Source organism: Polypterus senegalus, chromosome 18 (assembly GCF_016835505.1).
Source record: "Polypterus senegalus isolate Bchr_013 chromosome 18, ASM1683550v1, whole genome shotgun sequence".
Classification (NCBI taxonomy): domain Eukaryota; kingdom Metazoa; phylum Chordata; class Cladistia; order Polypteriformes; family Polypteridae; genus Polypterus; species Polypterus senegalus.
The window spans coordinates 90,862,457-90,876,663 of NC_053171.1; the positions used below are offsets into that span (position 1 = coordinate 90,862,457).

Consider the following 14,207-nt stretch of genomic DNA (forward strand, 5'->3'; position numbering starts at 1 on the left):
GACTAAATGGAAAATGGATGGAGCCTGGCTGGCATTGTTCTGCATCCCTCAGTGAGGGTTTTGTCGGAAATGTTTAACAAATCTAAACATACAATGATCTAAGCGCAAAGAATAAAAGGACACAAATTGCCAATGTCACTTTTTGATGCAATGCCACATCATAATCAACTCGTAATAAGTCAATAACCTTTCTAACCTCATTAGCTAAAAGGTTCCTCCTAGGCCTTGAATTTGCATCATGAATTGAAACCGTTCATAGACTGTGCATATTTATGTTGAATACAATGTAACAATCAGCTTAAGGGTCTTGGATGAAAAGGCAGTAAAAGACTAAAATAATCAGCACAGATGGCAATGTTATAAAAACTGGAAAGAACACAGAATGTTAATTTCAGCCACTTTCACATGATTTCCACTGGTTAAAGAAAAGCGACAATTAGCTAAACGCTATAGAAATGTAAATGCTTGCTGTCGAAAGTGGGGAAATAAATAACACCATCATCTGGAGAAGAATAGCTAAAACCTGCATTGTTTTTAGGAATGAGGTTTATCAAAGAAGCCATTGCATCTTTACATGTGTATTACAATATCTGTCTTACAGGAATATAACTGTAACAGGAGCCGTAAATCAATTACTACAGACTTTTAGGACACATTATCTAAAATGTCACAGGACGTGCTTCTAATATACTGTTACATCCTAGAGGGTCACTGTATAGAACAGAGGATTAAAAAAAGAATGGAAAAAGTGCAGCATTTGCAGGCAGATGTAACACTCTTAGAGAAAAGTTACTATGGTGCTTAAGTAGGGTTCATAAGCGTAGTCAGTCAGTCATTATCCAACCCGCTATATCCTAACACAGGGTCACGGGGGTCTGCTGGAGCCAATCCCAGCCAGCACAGGGCACAAAGCAGGAACAAACCCCAGGCAGGGCGCCAGCCTACTGCAGGGCTCATAAGCTATAGTATGATACAAATACATTCACTCACTAAGCAAATTATTAGGAGCGGCTAGGGGCTCCGTCTGCTCTCAAAACAGCCTCAGTTCTTTGTGGAAGGTGTTGGGAACATTCCTTTAACATTTTAGCCCATGCAGACATGACGGCATTACTCAGTTTCTGCCAATTTATCAGCTGCACATTCATGCTGCAAGACTCTTGTTCTACCTCCACATCTCAAAGATGTTCTGCTGGGAAGGCCACTGAAGAACGATAAGCTCATTGCCATGTTCATAAAACCAATCTGAGATGATGTTTTGCTTGGTGGCATGGTATATGAGCATGCTGGAAGTAGCCATTAGCAGACTGGTATATTTTGGCCAAAAAGGGTTACACATGGTAAGCAACAATATTCAAATAGGCTTTGGCATTCAAGCAATGATTGATTGGTATTAACGGGCCTAAAGTGTGCCAAGAGAACATTTTCCACACCATTACACCACCACCAGCCTGTACTGATGACACAAGGCAAGATGGGTTCTCGGATTTCTGCTGTTTGCAACCAATTCTGACTCTACCATCTGCGTGCCTCAGCAAAAACCAAGATCCATTGGTTCATCATTCATCAGACCAGGCTATGTTTTTTAGTCTTTAGCTATCCAGTTTCGGTGAGCCTGTGTGCGCCCTGCTACGCAGCTTTCTGTTAACTGAGAAGAGTGGGACCTGGTGTGGCGCTCTGCTGTTGTAGCCCTTGTGATGGAAACCAGGGTGTCATTGAGCCCCAAACCCCCAACACGAACACACACGCCAAGTCCCAGGTTCAAATAAAGGATGGTTTATTCAGCTAATCCTCCACAAGTATCAAAAGCATAAGTGATCTCTCTCTCTCTCTCTACAATCACAATTCCTCTCACCTCCACACTGCCCTGTTGCCTTCCGTCCTCCCAGCTCCGACTCGCCTGGGAAAGGGAGTGTGGTCCCTTTTATTAAGGACCCGGGAGTAATTCTGCCTGATGGAAGCACTTCCGGGTCATGTGAAAGTCCATTATAACAGGGAGAAAGGCACCCAGTGACCCCAGCAGGGCTGCTCTGCCGGACTATATTTCCCGGCATGCCCTGCCGGCTTCCCACTGGGCACTGATATCCAGGGCTGCTGCCATCTAGCATGGTGGGGGAGTAAAAAGCCCCCAGCAACATTTTTTCCTTTCCAGTGGGCTGTAGGTTCCACGAATTGTGCATTCTGAAATGCTGTTCGGCTCAACACAGTTGTACAGATGGCTTATGTGAGTTACTGTAGCCTTTCAGCCAGCTAGAACCAGTCTGGCCCTTCTCCTCTGACCCCTCTCATCGGCAAGGTGTTTCCATGTGCTGAAATGCTGCTCTCTCAATGTTTTTTGCTTTGTACATTATTATGAGTAAACTGCAGAGTCAGTTGTACATGAAAATCAAAGGATGTCAGCAGTTACAGAAATACTCCAACCAGCCCGTCTGGCATCAACAGTCATGCTACAGTCAAAATCACTGAGATCACATTTTTTCCTCATTCTGTTGTTGGATTTGAACATTAACTAAAGCTCCAAACCTGTATCTGCATGGCTTTTGCATTGTGCTAGTGCCACATAATGCATGGATAAGCAGGTGTTCCTAATAATCTGAATATATGATGTCATTGTTTTAATGTTTTGTATGCTAATTATACTGTTGTTTCAGTCAGTCAGTCATTATCCAACCCGCTTTATCCTAACTACTCGGTCACGGGGGTCTGCTGGAGCCAATCACAGCCAACAGAGGACACAAGGCAGGAACAAACCTCGGGCAGGGCGCCAGCCCACTGCAGGGTACACACACACACACCAAGCACACACTAGGTGGGAGGAAACCTACGCAGACACGAGGAGAACATGCAAACTCCACGCAGGGAGGACCCGGGAGGCAAACCCAGGTCTCCAAACTGCGAGGCAGCAGCGCTACACATTGCACCACCGTGATGCCCATACTGTTGTTTTACTCATTTTTTAATATATTTTTGTTAAATTTGTTAATTAAGTTACTTCCATGTACTCTATAAGGTAAGAGTCAACTCCCATGCAGCCTTTTGTAGAATGATATTATTACTTCCCAAAGGCTATACAAGTGTAGACACCAAAATAGTTAGCATAACAAAGTTCCACACTGTTGTCATGCTGTATAATGCCAAAATGTATTTGTTACATTATATTACATACTAGCAAAATACCCGCGCTTCGCAGAGGAGAAGTAGTGTGTTAAAGAAGTTATGAAAAAGAAAAGGAAACATTTTAAAAATAATGTAACATAACTGTCAATGTAATTGTTTAATCAAGGATTTGATTATCATTATTTCTTTCAATCAGGTTCGTATTTGGAGGATGTATTGTGTTCAAGTTACGTTCCGTGTTTGTCAGCCATTGTAAAGATAACAGGTTTCATTCATCGAAGTGTTCACTACCCAAATCGCTACTCGTGAATCTAAGATGTTTAACAGGCATTCCCGGTATTAAGTTGTGGATTTGCCTGCGAATATTTAGCGGCAGCGTGTCTATGAACTTAATTTAAACTTAAGCTTTACACCTTGCTCTCTTATTGATATGTCTACAAAGGCTTGTTCAGCGTCAGAGGGTTGTTCCTTTCTTACTGCATCAATAAACCGCTCGTCTTCCTCTTTATCTGAGACATCACACACTGCATGCACGGGTTTACCTTTCCCAGTTCTGCAAACTTTAGCGAAGTGCTTCAATTTACCACATTTTTTACACTGTCTTCCTTTAGCCGGACATTGACTTTTTCCACCGTGTGCTTTGTTTCCGCAGTAGCTGCACTTATGAATATGCTGGTATGTGTCACACGCTTCATATTCTTTTGTTGCCTTCTCAATTGGGTAATGCGTTTTTTGTTCAGCGCTCTTTGGAGCTCTTGCTTTTTGTCTGCATACTGCGTTTGTATTCAGTTCACGTGAGCCATTCGGAGTACATGCATCGAAGGCTCTCAGCTGTGGTTGTGCTATCTCGTGCAATTTTGCGATGTCCACGGCTTTATTTAAGGTTAGCTCAGACCTGGCACTTAAAAGTTTCTCTTGCATTTTTGCTGAGTTTATGCCAAACACTATTCTATCCCTGACCATCTCATCTTTGTTTGCACTGTCTTCTTTTAGCTGGACATTGACTTTTTCCACCGTGTGCTTTGTTTCCGCAGTAGCTCCACTTATGAATATGCTGGTATGTGTCACACGCTTCATATTCTTTTGTTGCCTTCTCAATTGTGTAATGCGTTATTCGTACAGCGCTCTTTGCAGCTCTTGCTTTTTGTCTGCGTACTGCGTTTGTATTCAGTTCATGTGACCCATTCAGAGTACATGCATCGAAGGTTCTCAGCTGTGGTTGTGCTATCTCGTGCGATCTTGCGATGTCCACGGCTTTATTTAAGGTTAGCTCAGACCTGGCATTTAAAAGTTTATCTCGCATTTTCGCTGAGTTTATGCCAAACAATAGTCTATCCCTGACCATCTGATCTTCGTTTGCATAAGCACAGTCCTTCACCAGCAATTTTAACTCCGTTACAAAGTGATCAAAAGTCTCGTTTATACCCTGTGTCTTCTCATTAAACTTGTATCTCGCGAATATCTTGTGCGATTTTGTGATGATCACGGCTTTATTTAATGTTAGTTCAGACCCGGCACTTAAGTTTCTCTCACACTTTTGCTGAGTTTGTGCCAAACACTATTCTATCCCTGACCATCTCATCTTTGTTTGCACTGTCTTCCTTTAGCTGGACATTGACTTTTTCCACCGTGTGCTTTGTTTCCGCAGTAGCTATACTTATGAATATGCTGGTATGCGTCACTCGCTTCATATTATTTTGCTGCCTTCTCAATTGTGTAATGCGTTTTTGTTCAGCGCTCTTTGGAGCTCTTGTTTTTTGTCTGCGTACTGAGTTCACAGTCAGATCACGTGAGCCGCTCGGAGTACATGCATCGAAGGTTTGCTATCTTGTGCGATCTTGCGATGTCCACGGCTTTATTTAATGTTAGCTCAGACCCGGCACTTAAAAGTTTCTCTCGCACTTTTGCTGAGTTTGTGCCAAACACTATTCTATTACTGACCATCTGATCTTCATTTGCATAAGCACAGTCCTTTACCAGCAATTTTAACTCGGTTACAAAGTGATGAGAAGTCTAGTTTATACCCTGCGTCCTCTCATTAAACTTGTATCTCGCGAATATCTTGTGCGATTTTGTGATGTCCACGGCTTTATTTAATGTTAGTTTAGACCCGGCACTTAAAAGTTTCTCTCGCACTTTTGCTGAGTTTGTGCCAAACACTATTCTATCACTGACCATCTGATCTTCATTTGCATAAGCACAGTCCTTTACCAGCAATTTTAACTCCGTTACAAAGTGATGAGAAGTCTTGTTTATACCTTGCGTCTTCTCACTAAACTTGTATCTAGCAAAAATAGTATTCATCTTAGGCATGACAAACACCTCCTAGCGGTAGCATGTCTATTGGATTGCTGCTGACGGACAGCCTTATATGGGCAGGCACTCAATTACGCGGGAGGTGTGGGGATGGGGGACGCAATATAGGCAGGCAGCCAACTACGTGGGAGGCGTGGTGATGAGGGGCGCAACTGCGCCTCACACGGCGACCAAGCTGCAGGCTATGGCTGTATATATGTACGTAGGTAGGATTCAGTTATGACCGTTATGCGTAGAATTTCAAAATGAAACCTGCTTAACTTTTGTAAGGAAGCTGTAAGAAATGAGCCTGCCAAATTTCAGCCTTCTACCTACACGGGAAGTTGGAGAATTAGTGATGAGTGAGTCAGTCAGTCAGTCAGTGAGGCCTTTGCCTTTTATTAGTATAGATATATTTTTTTAGTGTAGGGAACTGGATAGTGTATTAGGACACAAAAGGCAGAACATTAAGCATCAGCATCAATAGAAGAGCACTACTATTAAAGATATATATTCTCTTCAAATATTAAATATTAACGGGTTTAGCCAAATACCACAAGGAAAACTGAAATTCTGTTTCAGTGTATAGATGAAGAGCAGGTCCTGAACAGGTTTAAACATCTTAAACATTAAGGAAAGGCTGAAGAAACAATACTTACCTGGCCACAGCCCTGATGCAGCAGCGAGACATATTGATAAAAGAGCTTGCATTGGCCCGTGTCTGCAGTGTTGTTTCAATGCCACGCAGAAGGTCATTCGTCTTGAAAAGTAGCAGCATTTGACGAGGGACCTTATTCAGGAGGGTGCTAATCTGAGGAAGATACTGGGCAGCATTTGTTCGAATTTCCACGTCCTGCAGAATGCAAAGACAAGAATGTCACAGTGAAGGACTTTGGAGTCATACTAGACTCACCACTATCAACTGCCAGACAGTGATGAGAAGCCATTAAGAAGAATGTTAGGTTACATAGCGCCCTGGTGTGTAGAGTACAAGTCAGGGAAGGTTAGCACACTAGTGACGCTGCACCTGGAGTGCTGTGTGCAGTCTTGGTCTCCGGTCTTCCAAGAAGACATAACACATGTTATGAGGAGAGATTAAAGGACCTTTTCAGTTTAAACAAATGGAAATTAAGAGGTGACATGACTGAAAAGTTTAAAATTATGAAAGGAATTAGTAAAGTGGAACCCGGCTATTACTTTAAAATAAATTCAACAAGAACATGGGAGCACAGTCTGAAATTTGTTAAGGGTAAACTTCGCACAAATATTAGGATGTTTTTCTTCACACAGAGAATTATAGACATTTGTAAGAACTAAGTGACCAAGTAGTGCAGTAAAGAATAGGTCTCTGGGGTATTCAAAACTTGACTTGATGTTAATTTGGAACAATTAAGAAGATAGGATTGGTGAGCTTTTTTGGGCTGAATGACCTGCTCTCATCAAACATTTTCTAACATTTTTATGTTCAAGGTAAGTGATTTGCATCAAAGCTTATTAAAATCTCTAATAGCAGCAAGCAAAATTGAACAAGTTAAACAATGTATGTGTTATGGCCAAAACCCGAAGTTCTGCCAGTACCCGAATTGGCCGGCCATTTCGCATTTTGGCCGAGAGGTGTGGCCAAAGTCTGAATTACTAGAAATGACCAGTGTATATGCTACTTTGGCCGGCCATTTTGCAAAGTGTCAAGAAATCCCTTGCCAAAACGCGATGTGCTGATGTAAGACTGTCCGCTCAAGGTGCGAAGATGCTTAAGAACTTTCAGATGCAGATTCAGAAGTGAGTTTTCCATTCTGCACAAGAAACTGCTCACACTGGAATCTGTTGGCACAGAAGAAAAATCACTACGAACCGTCGCGTCTTCCCAATCACTGACCGGCAGCCAAGGCTACACTCGATTCAATTGCACTACTAAAACTTTTTTCTTCCGACTTTGGCCGATCGCCCCATTCTATTTTGCAAACTGGCTGGCCAAATCCAGAAATCAAGGAAAGACCAGATGTTGGCTGGTCAATTTACAGTGATATTGTTCATTTCCGGATTTGGCCGGACACTTCCCACTTTGGCCAATTTCGGGTTTTGGCCGTAACATATGCATGACGTAACATTCAGGTACATTCAGTGACAAAGTTAACTGATATGAAATTTGGAGCATTTCACGTTTTTATTTAATTTATCCAAGAGCCAGTTTTCACTTTTTATGTTTATTGAATGGTTTTGTACCTGAGTCATATTCAAAAGTAACAGTGATAATAGAATACAATTACATGTGTTAGCAGACTTGATTAAATATGTGCTATTTTAACAGCCCTTTACAATGGAGTTAAAACCGGCGTGCAAAGAGGCTTATGATGGCTTTATACACAGCAGATTGCAGTTCCAGTGATGTGAAAATGGCATCGATTAATGTGTGTTAGTGGTGGAGGGTCTGTGTCTAATTGTTATTCAGTTTTCTTAAATATAACAGTTTTAAAAGTACACCCCATAGAGTAATATTCAATAATTAATTGAAAAATATCTATTAATGCAAAATGAAATGATCAATATTTGCATAAAATTTGTATCAATATTAACTTACGAAAGGAGAAAAGGAAGTGAATTAAGTTCCCCATCTAGCTATTAAAATTACTTAAAACACAGAAATTTGTTTAGATTATATACATATGTAAGAACTTGGAAAGGAACTGATTTATTGTATTAAAGGAATATGAATGGCACATAATGGGCAAGGGGATCAGGGCTTGGCACAATTGTTTGTGTATATCTGGGACTGAAAGTTCAACAGCTGGGTGCCAGAGATCAGGGGCTTAAGCCATTGCAGCCTCCCTCTTCCCATTGCCACTGTCCATTTCTGAACCAGTCTAATGTTTATACCAGTTGGGGCACATGCGCTTTTCCCATGTTATGAATTAGTTCAAACACTGTTTAGCTGCAGGTTGGTAATGTCAGTTCTTCACAATAGTTTGTAAGTGCACGCTCTTCCCGGTGTTTGACTCACTCGCATTAGACATCCAAGTGGCAGTGAGACGAGTAAAAGAGGACAACACACAAAATTCAAGAACCCCTGTCAAGGTACAATTGAAACAGTCAACTAATTCCTTGAAAAAACACAGAACGTTTCTCTGTTTAAAGATGGGCAAGTCTGCAAATTTCATCAACGTTTTTCAATGGGAAATTTGGAAATTTTAAAACCTCATACAGATCGATCTGTACAAGATATCTGAACAAAAATTGAACTGTCTCGACAAATTTCCACAGGAGGCCAAGTTGTTTCATGTGGGCCAACAGACAGATAAGGGCTTTTGCAATAGGTGATTCTCACGTTATATGCAATCACACCTAAAAATGACAGTAACATATGTATTATTATACTGTATATAGTTGTCATCTAAACCAGCTCAGCCCCAAACAACTCAATAGGTACTGGCTCCAAATCACACTGGACTGGATTAGCAGAAAATCTGAGACCTTACATTTTAAAAGCCATCATTTCAGCAACTAGAGCTTCAGTAAGATCAGTTATGCAGGTCACAATAAAAAAATAGTCGAAAAATTGACAATTAATAAGGCTCCAACACTAAAGTGTGCATTTGCATTCAAGTGAGAAAATAAAAATAAAAGAAAAATAGAAAAGTGCACTGAAATTGAAATGTACGTACTGTACAGTAATACCAATAAGTGAATGTCTACATCTTTATTTATGTTCACCAGCATTTATTCAGGCAGATGCAGACAGAGTCATTTATGTCATGGAATAAAGAGTGTGAATTTTTATTATTATATCTATCTATCTATCTATCTATCTATCTATATATATATATATATATATATATATATATATATATATATATATATATATATATATATATATATATATATTTGAGCTTTTTAGAATGCAAATCAAAAATGACATGAAAAGCATATTGAACTCTGGAAAAGTGTTTATACACACAGTGCATGATCTCTACATTTAAGATGCAGATTAAAAGCAGGCATTATTCATGTAAGGAAAAGTACATTTGATAAGAAAGTATGCTAAACAAGAGAAGAATTAAATTATATTTTACAAAGTCAATTTAGCAACCTCTACACAAATATAAACAACATCCTACTTACTGTAATCACACTGTATTTACTCTGAGCCGGAAAAATGTCAGGAAATAATGTTTCATTTAATTTAAATAGGGCACAGCAATAATGGAAATCTGAGCGGCCAAAGCACAACTGGTTTTTACAGGAAATTAAAACTGAAAGAGAGTCATAATAAATGAAGTTAACAATGAGTTTTTTTTTTTTCTTTTTTTGTCAGAGGTGGGCTCAACTTTTGCTTTAGATCAACATAATGTATTTTAAGCACCAACTCTCCGACAGGACAAGTGTCATAGAAGAGCCATTGACTCCAAAGTAATATTCTTCTTTTGCTGAACATTCCAGTCCATTAATAGTTTCTTTATTCATTTTTCTTTAGGACTGAACAAATAATACACAACTTAAATGACTATAAGTGAATCCACACAACTGAATTTTTGTGCAGTATTTATAAAGATTTCCCAACACTTCACTATAAATGCTTATGTCTTGCTGCTCTAGAAAGTGTACATACAATTTGTTGAATTCAATGACATGACATTTTTTGATTGCATTTCTAGGTATACAGTCGTGGCCATAAGGTTTGAGAATGACCCAAGTGTTGGTTTTCACAAAGTTTGCTGTTTCAGTGTTTTTAGATCTTTTTGTGAGATGTTATATGTTTCTGGACTTCTCTAGCACCTTCAACACCATCCAACCTCTGCTCCTTAGGGAGAAGCTGAAAGAGATGGGAGTAGATTCACACCTGGTGGCATGGATCATGGACTATCTTACAGACAGTATGTGCGTCTCAGGAACTGCAGGTCTGGCATGGTGGTCAGCAACACAGGAGCGCCACAGGACCAAGACCAAGGAGCTGGTGGTGGATTTTAGGAGGACCAGGCCCCTCATGGACCTATCTATCTATCTATCTATCTATCTATCTATCTATCTATCTATCTATCTATCTATCTATCTATCTATCTATCTATCTATCTATCTATCTATCTATCTATCTATCTATCTATCTATCTATCTATCTATCTATCTATCTATCTATCTATCTATCTATCTATCTATCTATCTATCTATCTATCTATCTATCTATCTATCTACCTCTCCTCTCCTCTCCTCTCCTCTCAACCCTATCCAGTTATAAAAGACATTTTCCTCAGGAAAACTAAACATTAGATGTCTACCAGGTATGCTGTGTGTATAGCTCTGGGTCTTACACTTGTATATTGATTTGCACTTTGCTTTAATAGATTCCGTAATATGTGCACATTACATTCTATGCTGCTGCATCACCTTCTGGAGAGAGTATATTTACCCTTGGGATCAGTAAAGTTTTATCACCCTGTCTATTATCATATGTGTGATTACGCTGCAGACCTTACAGAGACTGATTTAAAGGGAGCATAGGGTAAGGATTTAGGGGTTACACGGCAGCCTATGGTCCTGTAACATACATGACTTTTCCAGTGATTTACAGTCATAGCCTTCATTTGTGTAATCTTAGTGAGGTGGAGGTAATCAGTGACACGCTCCCATAACTATCTGTCGTCTAGCATGACATACCCCACCACTCACTTCAACTAGTCAATGAATCATTCCAAAAGAATCAACCAGGTTTGATTGGGTTGAGTCATAGGGGCAGGCTCTGTGTGCATAAGAGCTGACAACCAATGAATGCTCTTCCCGATGTACAATTCATACAATGAGCATGTGTTTTGGACCTCACAGACTGACGAGAAGCTCACCTGTCTGATGTCTCATGTTTTCGCTTGGCTCCTTCAGAGTGCCATCATATAAAAGTCTGGGAGATTATTGACAGGGACATCTGTCAATGACTTGACCTCAAGGCACCAGGTCGTTGGAAATAAAAGAGATAAGCAGAAGAAGAAAAGACTTAAAGGGACAAGGCAGAGGCAATGTCTGGCACAGATAAAGATCAGAATACTGAGGGGCCAAGATTAACCAATAGACAAAACCAAACACAAAGTAAGGAGCAAACTCAAAGAAAGGGGAATGTCCTAGTACTAAATCTTCTTGGAAGAACCTTTTAGCTTTCTCTGTCAATTAGAACAAGAGAGAGATAAAATAACAAAAGCAAACAGACCAAGAACCACAAGACAAGACACTGTACCGCAACATTCAACATTTAATACCGTCGGAGTCCATGTCATGTGAGTAGAAATGGTGTGGCCATTCAAGGAGAAACACAATGTGGTGGTAACCATACCAAAGCAAAGAAAAATTGGCATAGCCAGAGCAACACTGAAAATGATCATTTCAAAGAAACAGACAAGTGATACTTGACAAAACTAGAAAAATTCATTTCTAGAGATAAAAATACGCTTGTCAAACATATCTTCTGTAAGACCAATTCAAATTGTCTGTTGAAGGCAACTTCGGTGTTTTGTCCATAAGCCTCTATGTGTATATCTGTACACTATTCTGCCAAAGAAAGAATTGTAGGAGATTTTTATGAATAAGTATTGGAAAAAGAACATTATGAAAGGTTACACAAAGGTTTTTAACCAAAAATGAAAGCCGAACTATTGTCAAGCCTGTAGTAGTAGTTTCAAACATCAAAGTAAAAAGAATCAAAGCACAGGAAAGCAAGAAAACAATAATCAAAAATGCACTAGTAACAACCGAGATTCCTATCCAAAAATGTAAATATACAGTGTGACACCAGACATGATCCATACCATTGCCATATGTCAAGGGTCACCATGCCATTTAGATGTTGAGTGGACCCCCTTTGTAGTGAGTGACATAAAATAGGCCTTTTTGGAAAGGTTTTTAAAGGTGCAAAAAAAGATACAAAGTTTATTGTGTGAATTGTGCAAAGTCAATATATTAAAGAAATCAATAAATAAAATAAGTTAAATGCTCAAATCATTTCAAAGAATAACACAAGTAAATTCCGGAAAAGACTTAAAAAGAAAATCATTGACAGGTCTTTTGTAAAATGAGTCTCTTTAAAACAAACTAATCAATCCCAGGAGAATAAAACCACTACTGTTACTGCAGTTGAGCTGACACCAAAAGAATCAACCCATAATGAGTTATAATAATGAGTATTGCTAGGACCCCGTCCATTCTTCATTATCAGAGGTATGCTCACTTCCCTGCTCTAGCTGGCTCTGCCATGACTCCCACCCCGGCACATCTATAGTCCCTTGAGGTATTACCAGCAGGCCGTTTCTTCTTTATTTTGTGGCAACAGAGTTCTTCGCCACCTCACCTTGCCACGCTATAATGCCAAGAAGTACTTCCAATAGCTATCCACTACTGTGACCAGCTTTCGATTTCATGCATTGTTCTGCTGCAACATGATTGGTTGATCAGGTGTGTAGGTGTTCCTAATATATTACTCAATGAGTCTGTAACTCTTTCACAACACTGCGGAGGAATTTTCGCTTACTTTTCTTTAGCAGGTTTTCAAGCTTGGACCTTTTGTTGTAGTTCCTGCTATAGCCTATCTACTGCATTTAGGTTTAGACTTTGAATGGGCCAGTAAAAAACTTTCATTTTGATTCTCCTCATCTATTCTGATGTGGACTTGCATTTATGTTTGAATTTCAGTTTCTTCCTGAACAAAGCGCACTTCATCTTCAGCTTTCATAAAGATGGCTGTATGGTATCCCCAAAAAGTTTCTGGTATGGAGTCCGGTTCATGGAATTATTTCAAGATGTACAATTTCTGAGACAGCAGAGTGTTGCTACACCATCACAATACCACCATCATGTTTGACTGTGTATGATGTTTGTAATGCAGAACAATGATATTTGCTTACATTAAGAAAATACAAGGAACATGTCATTCAAAAAATTCAATTTGTGTCTAATCTGCCCATAGAATGTTCTCCCAAAAGTCTTGAGGATCATTCAGATGTATCCTGACAAATCAGAGATAAGCATTTATGCTTTTTTTGGTTGGCAGTGGTTTCCCTTTACTACTTTCCAATAAATCCTTTTTTTGCTGAATGTCATTTTCATAGTGGAGTCATGAGCACTGAATTTTACTGAGGCACGAGAGGCCTGCGGTTCTTTGGATTTTTTTTAGGACTCTTTGTAAGTTCTTGGATGATTTTCTACTGCACCCTTGGGGTAGTTTTTGGCAGCTGTCCAACTCCTGGGAAGATCCACTACTGTTCCAGGAGTTTTCACTTTGGAGATTATGACTCTTACTGTGGCTCGGTGGAGTTCCCCAGGGCCTTAAAAATGGTTTTGTAGCTTTTTTTAGAGGGATAGATGTCAGCACCTTTCTTCTAATCTCTACAGAAATTTCATTTCCATTGTGTGCTTGCTGAATCTTTTTGATAGCAATCTGACTCCTGATGGTAAGGGCCATAACAATTGAGATTTATATTGAGCAGGGTTGGCAGTCGTCACATTCTTATTATCCTTTGATTTAACACGGGGGCAATTACTTTTTCACACTGTGCTGACTGGTGTGGGATGATTCTGTTTATTAAATAACTGAAATAAGATAAAAAGCATGTGTTTTATGTTCACAGATGTGCTCTTTATATAATATTACATTTATTAAAAACCTGAAAATATTTAGGTCACAATTAGGTGCAATAATAATGGAAATTATGAATGGGCAGATATATTTTTATTGCTCTCTATCTATCCATAGCCCTTTGTAAAGTCATTTGCAATAGATTCTGTTAAATGATTGACCTTTATTGTATGCACATCTTTTCATAATGCCC

General features: G+C 39.5%; 1 protein-coding gene across 2 annotated transcripts in view; it reads right to left on the reverse strand.

Moving 5' to 3' along the window:
- Positions 1-14,207, reverse strand: part of adck1 (aarF domain containing kinase 1) — a 900,828-nt gene that overhangs the window by 19,105 nt on the left and 867,516 nt on the right. For both annotated transcript variants that reach the window (XM_039741371.1, XM_039741370.1), the window contains one exon: positions 6,069-6,262. In XM_039741371.1, the coding sequence (XP_039597305.1) occupies positions 6,069-6,262 (194 nt within the window). The remainder of the gene's footprint in view (positions 1-6,068; positions 6,263-14,207) is intronic.